The 11714-nt window shown below is 40.7% G+C and overlaps 1 protein-coding gene across 1 annotated transcript in view; it reads left to right on the top strand.

Moving 5' to 3' along the window:
* TCTN2 (tectonic family member 2) overlaps window positions 1-11714 on the top strand; it is a 35212-nt gene that overhangs the window by 7932 nt on the left and 15566 nt on the right. The window contains exons 4-10 of the mRNA XM_023739263.1: window positions 555-655; window positions 4410-4606; window positions 5865-5991; window positions 7242-7383; window positions 8391-8456; window positions 9374-9508; window positions 9750-9827. Of these exons, the coding sequence (XP_023595031.1) occupies window positions 555-655; window positions 4410-4606; window positions 5865-5991; window positions 7242-7383; window positions 8391-8456; window positions 9374-9508; window positions 9750-9827 (846 nt within the window). The remainder of the gene's footprint in view (window positions 1-554; window positions 656-4409; window positions 4607-5864; window positions 5992-7241; window positions 7384-8390; window positions 8457-9373; window positions 9509-9749; window positions 9828-11714) is intronic.

The raw sequence follows: 11714 nt of genomic DNA on the forward strand, positions 1-11714 counted from the left end.
TGTGTCTCGCCGTGTCGTCAGGCGCGGCCCTGTGTCTCATTGTATCACAGCACAGCTCCTAACAGAGTAGAGTACATTAGGGACTTGAGGACAAGCAGGTAGCATAATTAAATATGATCTTTTGGTCAGATGGCTTCTAAATCAGCAGTTGGAAATGTCACCAGGATTTCAGTTTTATTTGCTAAAAGAGGCAATGAATTTGAAGGTGTAAATGCTTAATATCCACCTGTGTTAGGAAAGGAGTTGTTCAGTATATTGAAATATATGTTGAGCACGTGAAATCTATCCTAACTTGTAACTTGTAGTCAGTTGATTATCTTCAGTTGAGCTTTGGCTTCCGGGGAATTTTCTTGTCTGTGGGTTTTTATTTTCCTCTTTGTGGGTGTAGTAGACGTAGGCTTTTGATGTGTTATAAGCACATTTCATTTTAGGGTGTAATACTTGGTACGGCCAGCTGGAAAACAAATGATTCCACTGTCTTTTGGATGTCAAACCCGTGGCAGTGCTTTGTCAGAGTTTCATCACTGAACTTTTCTGTTGTTTGTGCTTTTCAGAGAACATGACTGTGATTCCTAACCAGGTCTATCAGCCCCTTGGTCCTTGTCCTTGTGATCTGACAGCTGGGGCCTGTGATGTTCGCTGCTGCTGTGACCAGGTACGTTCTCTCTGATTGTTGGGCACAGGAGCCATGCCACCTGATAGCATGTGAAGAACCCCAGAAATTCCCCATCAGCAGCTTTTTAATGAATGGACTTTCAAAAGTGAGATCACGTATCGTGTTTTTCCAGTAGAATATCTGCTTATGTAGCATTGTCAGTTAGTTTATGGAAGGAAAGAAACGTGTATTTCTTTGGGAAAAGTCATGATTCCAAAATTATAGTGACAGGATTATTTTAATCTTACTTGGAAGTAGTTAAGAGAATCTAAAGAGGAAGGAAAATACATTTTTTTTCCAGTGATTTTTAGTATAGTTACAGAGTTGTGCAAATATCCCCGCAGTCTAATTTTAGAACGTTTATCACCCCATTTGTACCCATTCACAGTCACTCCCATTCCCAGCCCCTGGCGACCACCAATCTGCTTTCTGGCTCAACCAATTTGCCTATTCTGGGCATTTCATGTAAATGGGATCATGCTGATGTGGCCTTTTGAGACGGGCTTCTTTCACTGAGCCTCGTGTTTTCAGTGTTCATCCGTGACTTAGCATGTATTGGAATGCCATTCCTTTTTATGGCCAAATAATATTCTGTGATATGTTATATATATAGATACATACATGTATACGTATGGAAAAATACCCCCGTTGCTGTCGCGTCAATTCTGACTCATAGCGACCCTACAAGCATGGTAGAACTGCCCTGTAGGGTTTCCAAGGAGCGGCTGGTGGATTTGAACGGCTGACCTTTTGGTTAGCAGCTGAACTCTTAACCACTGTGCCACCAGGGCTCCTATGTGTGTATATATATACATATACACACATACACTTGCATACATGCACACATAGATACACACATATGTATGTATGATATATGTGTGTGTATATCATACATAGATATACATATATCACATTTATCTGTTCATCAGCTGATAGACACTTGGGTTATTTCCACGTTTTGGCTATTGCAAACAATGCTGCTATGAACAATCACGTGCAATCTTCTGTTCATTTTTTTTTTTATTTTTATTTTTTTATTGTACTTCAGGTGAAGGCTTACAGAACAAATAGTTTCTCATGAAACAGTAGCACACATGCTGTTTTATGACATTGGTTAACAACCCCATAACATTTTAACCCTCTAAATTCTCAACCTTTTTTTTTTTTTTGGTGAAAATACACATAGCCAAAGATACACTATTTCTAAAATTTCTACATCCACAGTTCAGTGACATTGACTATGCTCTTCCAATTGTGCTGTTATTCTCACTTAAGATGAAGGCTTACAGAACAAAATAGCCTCCCATTTAACAGTTACTACAAATGTTGCCCTATGACAATGGTTAACAATCTCACAACACATCAGCAATATCCTTATTCAACCTTGTGTTCCCTATCACCAGCTTCCTTGTCCCCTTCTGCCTTCTGGCCCTTGTCACTGGACTCCTGTACCTCGTTAGTCTCATTTGGTTTTACGGGGCTGTCCACTCCCAGGCTGAACAGTGAACCTCGGAGGTAACTTCACCACTGAGCTAAAAGGGTGTCTGGGGGCCATACTCTCGGGGTTTCTCCAGTCTCTTTTAGGCCAGTAAATCTGGTCTTTTTTTTTTTTTTTTTTTTTTGTGAGTTAGAATTATGCTCTACATCCTTCTCCAGCACTGTCCAGAACCCTCTGTTGTGATCCTGGTCAGAGCAGTCAGCGGTGGTAGCCGGGCACCATCTAGCTGTACTTCTGTTCATTTTTTAAGCAGGTTATTTGTCTTTTTATTATTGAGTTGTAAAAGTTCTTTATATACTAACGATACAAATTCCTTATCCAATATATGATTTGTGAAACATTTCTCCCATCCATGAGTTGTCTTCATTTTCTTGATGGTGTCCTTCAAGGCACAAAAGTTTTTAATTTTGGTGAAGTCCAATTTAGTCAGCTTTTTCTTTGTTCCCTGTGTTTCTGGTGTTATATCTAAGATACTACTGCCCAATCCAAGGTCAAATACATATTTTTAATCTTTATTTAGATTTAAGAGGAATGAGAGATGCAAAAGTGGCACATTTATCCAGTACCAGTAGCAGTACCAATTGCCATCGAGTCAATTCTGACTTATGGCAGCCCCCTTTGTATCAGTAGAACCCTGGTTTTCAGTGGCTGACTTTTCAGAAATAGATCACCAGGCCTTTCTTCCAAGGCACCTCTGGGTGAACTTGAACCTCCAAATTTTCAGTTAGCAGCCGAGCATTTTAACCATTTGCACCATCCAGGGACTCCCCTGGTGCCCATGACACCCCCATTTTTGGATGAGTGCAGTTGTATCATAGTTGGTGTTATAAAACAGGCAAGGAAAGTTTGGGGTCTGCATTTACATAATGATACTTACATAATTATGGTTGATTAAAAAATAGAGCACATCATAAATCTGGTTCACAGTACCAATAAAAATGTCAAAATGATGTGCTCTTCCTCTTCCTTCCAGACCACATTACCATGTCTTGTTTCCAATTCTTTTTATGTTTGTTGTGCCATTTACCGCAGTGTCCACCCCTCCCATCAAGGAATAGCCTGGGTCAACAAAGTCTTCAGATAACTGCAGTTTATTACTGTCAATTTATACACCAGAAAACCCAACCCAAACCCGTTGCCATCAAGTCAGTTCCGACTCATAGCAACCCTATAGGACAGAGTAGAACTTCCCCATAGGGTTTCCAAGGAGCAGCTGATGGGTTTGACCTTTTGACCTTTTGGTTAGCAGCCAAGCTCTTAACCACTATGCCACCAGGGCTCCAGTTTATACACTAGTATTTTTAAATTTGAATTGCTCTTGTTTCAAGCAATAGATCACTTACTTTTCTACCATCATAACAATGGGTTTAACTTTTAGCACCCTTAGTCATTTGTGTGGGGGCAGTGGTGGTTCAGTGGTAGACTTCTCACCTTCCATGCGGGAACCTGGGTTCAATTCCTGGCCAGTGCACCTCATGAGCAGCCACCACCCATCTGTCAGTGGAGGCTTGCTTGTTACTATGATTCTGAATAGGTTTCCGTGGAGCTTCCAGACTAAGGCAGACTAGGAAGAAAGGCCTGGAGATCTACTTCTGAAAATCAGCTGACGAAAACCCTAGGAATCCCAGTGGTCTGATCTGCAGCTGATTATGGCGAAGGCACAGGACTGGGCAGCTTATAGTTTTGTTGTGCATGGGGTTGTCATGAGCTGGGGACTGACTCTGCAGCAGTTAACAGTAACAGTCCTTTGAAAACAAGGAACAATATGGATGAAGAAAAGAATAAAGTAACTTCTTGAAATCCTCTAGGATTCTTGTGGCAGGTGGAACTGTGTGCCCGCATTCTAAATGTCATTAGGCTTTTCTGGGCTAGGGGTTTGAAGGGTGATGACAGTTAAAAGGGGAAGTTTATTTTATTACCATTCGAGGTCTTATTCTGTCCAATCTCCTCACCTCGTATTGTTTTAGGTGAGCACATCTTACATCCCCAGTAAAGCTGTTTCCCTTGAAGGCACAGATCTCAATTGGGAACCAACTAAAGAAATCCAGAACCGGTTTGCTTTTCATGGGCACAAAGCACTTTTAGGCTAGACGGAGATTGTCTCTGTTTCTCGCTTCCTTGGTGGCATCCTGCCGGCCCCAAAGAGTTCGTGTCCTTCTGCCTCTGCTGTGTCCCAGGTCTCGGGCGTTGTAAAAACCCATCCCGCGTGCCCGGAGAGCTGGAGCTATTCACTGCTGTTTTACATTGTCGTTCAAGGAATGCTCGTCAGGCTCCACAGAACTCTTCAGACAGTCCTGCTTCACTGGCGTGTTTGGAGGAGACGTTAATCCTCCTTTTGATCAGCTTTGCTCGGCGCAGACAACACGCCGCGTCCCCGACTGGTTCCCCTTACTGTGCGTGCAGTCTCCCCTCGTCAACTCGCCCTTCCTGGGTTACTTCTACCACGGCGCTGTGTGAGTGTCACGTAATGGATTATGACAGAGCGTTGTTCTCCAGCGCCAGGGAGGTCCCACGTCCAGGTGGTCCGTCTCGGGGGCCACATTTTTCTCAGGACCTCACCAAACCTTCTGTGCTTGAAGTATTCAATTCTAGGTTGTAGTTTGCAAGTTTATTTAGTTTTCAGTTTGATTTCCCTTAATAATTCTCTGCTACTTAAATCCTGGACATCATTGCATAATGGAGTAATATTTTGATATGAACTGATTTTTCCCTTCTATTTTATTTTAATTAAAAATGCTTTGCAATATGAAAATGTTCAAACAATCAAAACATAGAGAAAATAGTAGTCATATAGTGAGAGGGAGAGTATGCTCAGCCCAGTGCCGTGTTACCTAGCTTCAACAGTCTTCACAGTGCCGCTCACCTTGTTTCATCTGTTTAACCTCTCCTTGGCTAGATTAGGAGTCCTGGTGGCGCAGTGGTTAAGTGCTCTGCTGCCAACCAAAATGTTGCTGGTTCAAACCCACCAGCCACTCTGCAGGAGAAAGATATGTCAGTCTGCTTCTGAGAAGATTGAAAACCCAAAAAAAACCAAACCCATTTCTGTCAAGTCGATTCCGACTCATAGCTACCCTATGAGACAGAGTGGAACCACCCCATTGACTTTCCAACGCTGTAATCTTTATGGGAAGCAGACTGCCACATCTTTCTCCCATGGAGTGGCTGGTGGGTTCAAACCACCGACCCTTTAGTTAGCAGCCAAGTGCTTAACCATTGGGCCACCAGGGCTCCTTCTATAAAGTTTACAGCCTGGAAACCTTATGAGGCAGTTCTATTCTGTCCTATAGGGTTGCTATGAGTCGGAATCGACTTGACAGCAATGGGGTTTTTTTTCTTTTTTCTACATTAATTTAAAGCAAACAGCAGGCAATTATTATAGTTTTTTTTTTAATAATTTTTTCACAAATATGTATTGCATCCTATGTACCAGGTCAGTGAGTTTTTTCTGAGTTAGGTATTTGAAAGAATTGTACTTCATTTAAAAGAAATTGATTGTACTCTTAATTGTGATTTTTCTGGGGTGAGGCAAGGAGTGGTGGCCTCATGGGGGACTTTAGCTTTCTATATTTTACAGTTCTCGATTATTGAAATTTCATACCACCAAAATACTACTTTTGTAATTTAAAAAACTAAAAAAAATACAAAAGGTGAATTGCGCTTTAGCAGATACTACCTGAAAGTGTTAATGATCGTCTTTCTTACTGATTTCAGTTCCCCGAAACAAGACTCTGCCTTTGAAACGTGTCTGCATACTGATCTAAAAGACATTGCAGACTTCGGTTACAAACAAGGGGATCCAATTATGACTGTAGATAAAACGTATTTCACTATTCCACAGGTAATAACTTAAGTTTTAATGTGCCTGAGCCTTCTTCTCTTACTGTTCCCATCCTGTTGTTAATTTAGGGAGCCCTGGCAGTAGAGTAGTTAAGCACTCAGCTGCTAACCGCATAGTATGCTGTTCAAACCTACCAGCCGCTCCTCGGGAGAAAGATGTGGCCGTCTGCTTCTGTAAAGATTTACAGCCTTGGAAACCCTATAGGGCAGTTCTACTCTGTCCTAGAGGGTCGCTAGGAGTGGGAGTCAACTCGACGGTAGTGGGTTGGTTTGGGTTTATTGTTAATTTACAGTTCTCTGGGTGGCGCAAATGATTAAACACTTGACTGCTAGTGAAAAGGTTGATGATTTGAACCCACCCAAAGTTGCCTCAGAAGACAGGCCTGGTGATCTGCTTCTGAAAGGTCGCAGCCTTGAAAACCCTTCGGAGCAGTTCTAGTCTGCACACATGGGATTGTTACAAGGCAGCTAACAACAACATTGTTAATGTAACTCATATTGCTATTTTAAAGTCTCTCCCGAAGTTACTGGTTCTTCTCTTAGGGACTGTTTACGTACTCAACTGTTTATACTCTCTGGATTTTTTTTTTTTTAAGTCACTCTTAAATTAATCACTGTCTTTGCTAAATCAGAGAACGAACTTACGAAGTAAAACCGAAAGGTTTTCTATAAATTTTCATTTAAGTACGTAACTATCATTCTTCGCTTCTGTTAGTTTAACAGCCAGTTTCTAGGAAGCTATAAATATATCATCACATAACATTCCGAAATTTTGAAAAATATTTTGCGACTATAGAGTTTTATGGGAAATCTTAATTTTTCAGGATCAAAATTGTGAAAAAAAAAAGTCTGTGGGAAGAAAACTTGGGAGCCTTAACCGTTTTTTCTTACTCTTCATATGATTTTATTTTGATGGTACTAAAACATTCTTGTTGCGATAAGGGAGAGAAAATGAAGGTGAATGTAATCCTGTCACTCTGAAGTCAGTAGAGCAGGGCGAGGGATTTTTGTTTTGTTTTTTATGAAATCGTATTTATTGTGACTCCCCCACTGGTGGCTTCCAGGTTGTTCAGCAAATTATCGCTGAGCAAACTGGAAGCTGCGGTTGATCGACTGGTGAGTGGACTAGGCATTGTTGACGCTAGACCAGCAGCAGGAACAGGCTACAAAAAGAACACTTTTCCGAGACTGGTGTCTTTTTCCGGATGGGAAGAGAGGTCATAAATCTGTCAGGTTTTCCCCTATCCCTAGGTGTCCCTGGCTGGGCAGTGTCTGCGGAATGCCCCCGTCGCATTCCTTCAGAATTTTGATGTCAAATGCATTACGGATTTGGAAGTACACCAGGAACAAGATGGTATTCTCAATGCGAAGATCAAAAATGGTTTATTAGGAGGTACGTTACAATTGTAGAAAAATAACACAGCCCCGAGCGTTAAGATAAACTATGATCTCATGAGGATACAAATCACTTCTACTGGATCAGCTTGAAAGAATATTTCAACTGCCTTTTGAGGAAGACGTTTTCTTTGGAAAAATTTCAATTCCACAAGACAGCAGATTCCACGTTAGTTCTTTCTTTTTAATCGAGGTAAAGTTCACGTAACATAAAATTAACCATTTTAGAATGTACGATTCAGTGGCATTTAGTACATTCACTATGTTTTGCAACCACCAGCTCTGTCTAGTTCCAAATGATACGCATCACCCCAAAAGGAAATCTCATACCCGTTAGTCATCACTCCCACTAACCCTTCCTCTCAGCCTGTCAACCACTAATCTCCCTTCTGTCTCTGGGGACTTGCCTGTTCTGGATAATTTGTGGACATGGAGTCATACGATATATGGTCCTTTGTGTCTGGCTTCTTTCACTTACCATGATGTTTTTGAGGTTCATCCACGTTGTAGCATGGATCAGAACTTCTTTCCTTTTTATGGCTGAGTAATACTCCATTGCGTGGATAGACCACGTTTTGTTTACTCGTTCATTAGTTGATGGACATTTGTTTGTGTTGTTTCCACCTTTGTTTGAAGACCTGTTTTCAGTTCTTTTGAAACCGAAATTGCTGGTTCATATGGTAATTTAACTTTTTGAAGAACTGCCAAACTGTTTTCCAAAGTAGCTGCACCGTTTTACATTCCCACCGGCAATGTACTACATGTTAGTTCTTACATGACAGTCATTCTTCCGATTGTTATCACTGACTTTTAAGATTCTCCTCCCCACTTGTAATTAGATGCTAAGAGTAGTGGGAATCCCATCTGATGGTGTTTGGGGAGAGTCTTGTAGCTGGCACCTCGGGTAGGCCTACTTACCATGTTTGCCGGGTGAGCTTTCTCTAAGTCTGTGTGATCGCGTTAGGCCATGTGGGCCTGTGTAAGTTAACTTCTGTGTCTTTTTAGGCATAGTTACACCAAAAGTAATCTATGAGGAAGCAGCTGACCTAGACAAATTCATCACCCTTACAGGTATTTCAGTGTTATACTCTTACATCATTTCTGCTGAAGTCTGTATGTCATTTCTTGCAATTAATATGTAGCCCCGGAGTAAAATATATTTTTATTAAGAATTTCAAGAGGTTCACAACAATGAGAAGAAAGCCTGCTAGCATTTCCTTTGTTCCTCGGTTATGACACTTGCTCTGGCTTGCCTTGCCTTCTCGTCACTTCTGTGACCTGAGTCAGTTTCCACGCAGCCCTGGGCTTCGGATTCCTTATCCACAAATAGACAGGGCCAGATCGTGTGAGTTCCAGGGTCCCTCCTAGTTCTCAGGGTCTGCAGATCTTTGCTTACATGCTTTTCACTTAGGCGAAAGAGTTCTTTAGGACACAGCATTTTTACCTCTTGCACGCTTCTTTTTTTGATAAGTGAATTTTGCAATTGTGATGTGGCCAGGTAAGCCATGTAGGGTTTGGCTGATATTGCCAGGGCTTTTGTTTCTAATGTAAGATACTATTTGTGTTTCTCTATGATGTATCGCAATTCTCGGATTTTATTCATTCATTCTCAAGAATTAGAAGCGTGCCTAGAATAAGTAGTGAACTAGACAGCAGGCTGTGCTCCTATGGAGCTGACATTATGTAATTTTTCATTTAACAAACACTTTAGCAAGGATGTGCTCCATGTTAGGCTATGAGCCAGGTGCTGGTGATACAGAAGTAAAAGGGAGAGACCTCCTTCAGGGCACCGTGATGCTGGAGAGGAGGTGGCTAACCCCTGCTTGGAAGACCAGGGGAGGCTTCTCTGAGGAAGCAGTGACCGTGCTGTGTCAGGAGTCAGAGACAGACGGCCGCGGTGTGGAGGTCGGCCAGGCAGAGAAAACCTGCGTTAATAGACGTGTGCTCCAAAGACTCTCTAATTCATTAAAGTCTTGTTTTATTTACAGAAACTCTTTCAAATAAGGGATCAGCTCCCAGAAACGTGAATTTGGAAGAGCATTATGTGTTCAGATGGAATAATAATACCATCAGTGAAATAAATGTTAGAATTATGAGGGCAAACATTGATGCCCACCAGAAAGGTGAGTTTGTGGAAGGCAGAGAGAGTACTGTTGGTTTAAAGCTTTTTTTTTTTCTTTCTTCGAGAGTGTCATAATTATAACACATAAACTTAAGTCAGGCTTATTTTTCATGCGTATTTGTGATTTAATCAGCGAGCATCGTTTTGCACGTCAAAATGTAACTTTAAACGGTTAACACTATGGGTGATAATTTCTTCTAGTGAAAGGTACACGTTATGTTTTTATTTTGTTGTATTTTTAGGAATATTGACCCAGAGATTTACAGTAAAATTCTTAAGCTATAACAGTGTCAGCGATAAGGAATTGTCTGGAAATCCAGGTAAGCTGAGTGTACAGTCACTGAACTTACACAGTTTAGTCCAGCCCTCCTGTACTGTGACGGTGGTCGTGTGTAACACTCCCCAGGTTGGTCTGTGACTCTGACTTTTTTCCTTCTTTATCTTTTGGGACGCTGCTTTCTTTTTTTGGTACCTACTTAATTTTTTCTGACATGAAGTGCTTCATGTAATAACAAGTTGCTGTAAATACAAACCATTCTTTCTCTTTAACTACTGGTCTTTTGAAAGAGAGACAATGCAGTTTAAAGTGTTGGTAACATTAGCTTTTCAAGAAATAATAAGCTGTGGATGATGGGACCCGTGGAGAGTGACTTCCTGGGGGCTGTGAAGTCCCTGTCATTCTGCGTTTCGTGTTTATGCACGAATATGTCACCACCTGATTTACTTGTTGTAGTTTGTGTATCGTTTGTGGTGTTCACTGTTGCGTTCCCAGTGCCTGGAACAGTGCTTAAGACTGTGCTGTGTGCTGTGTTAGCCACTAACCGTTTGTGGCTGTTGAGCCCTTGAAATGTGGCCAGTGTCATATGTGGAAATGATAATATTTTAAACTCATTGGGTTAAATAAAATATATTATTAAAATTAATTTTACCTGTTTGCTTTTCCTCTTTTAAATGTGGCTAGTAGAAAAAGCTTAAACATTTCAAAAGTATTCTAGTATGTAATATTTTTAAATTACGTTCTTGGCTCACATTATATTTCTATCAGATGGTTCTGGCATTTAGAATATAGTATCAAACCAAGAAACCAAACCTGTTACCGTCAGCTTGATTGCAACTCATAGCAACCCTGTAGGACAGAGTAGAACTGCCCTGTAGGGTTTCCAAGGAGTGGCTGGTGGATTTGAACTGCTGACCTTTTGGTTAGCAGCTGAGCTTTTAACTACTGTGCCACCAGAGCTCCAGAATATATTAGGTGTTCAATAAATATTCGTTGGGTGAACCACAATTGTAGACTAACAGTTTCTTAAAATAATTCTTTTCTCTTCCTTTTACTGTCCTTAATTATAATAAATTTGCGTATATACACAATGTATACAAGTAGTTGGAATTCTGTTCCAATGACTCTGTCATAAGTTGGTTCTGACGTAAGTTGAATACTTCTGTTTTTTTTTTTTTTTTTAGTTTTCATTATTATTGCCTTTTATTATCAGTATCTTTGTAAGTCTGATCTTTGTTTGTCTTTAAAACGTTACATATAAATATCTTGAGTGAATGTCTGAGAATGATAACATCAGCAAATTACGGACTGCAGCATTGTATGGAAAAAAAACAGGATCGTAAGTGCAGTTTGTCGTAACTCAAATACGTTGTAAATCGGGGCAACCTGTACATAAAATTGAAATGATAGATATTATGATAAAAATTATAATCATAAAAATATAATTAACCATCAAGGAACAACTTTGTATTTTTAAATAACTCCATTCTGTATGACCTTCGTCAGTATTTATATTTACTAGTTTAATAAAACGTGATCCATTCATATGTATTTTTTTTACATCTGATTTTGTTGTACTGTTTATTGATGTGGAGTTGAGGGTTTATTGTTCGCTTTAAAAACAGGCTCCTGGAAGTTGAGTTTTTTCGTTTCACTGACTTCGTTCTACAGAATTTCTGAGAAACACTGTCACATGGAAAATGTTGAAAGTCTTGTCAAGAAAGTGTAAACTGCTTAAGAGCCAGACTCGTTCAGTCAGTGAAACAGCTGGTATATCTGTAAGACCCCTGTATCTCTGCCCTTGACAAGTAGGACAAGGTTTTAGGAGGACCAAAGACAGGGCCCTGTCCTCAGGGAATCAGGGCACCATCCTCAGGGAAATAGCGCTCTGTCCGCAGGGAATCAGGGGCCTGTCCTCAGAGAATCAGGG

Source organism: Trichechus manatus, unplaced genomic scaffold, assembly GCF_000243295.1.
Source record: "Trichechus manatus latirostris isolate Lorelei unplaced genomic scaffold, TriManLat1.0 scaffold00131, whole genome shotgun sequence".
In the NCBI taxonomy this organism is placed as follows: Eukaryota; Metazoa; Chordata; class Mammalia; order Sirenia; family Trichechidae; genus Trichechus; species Trichechus manatus.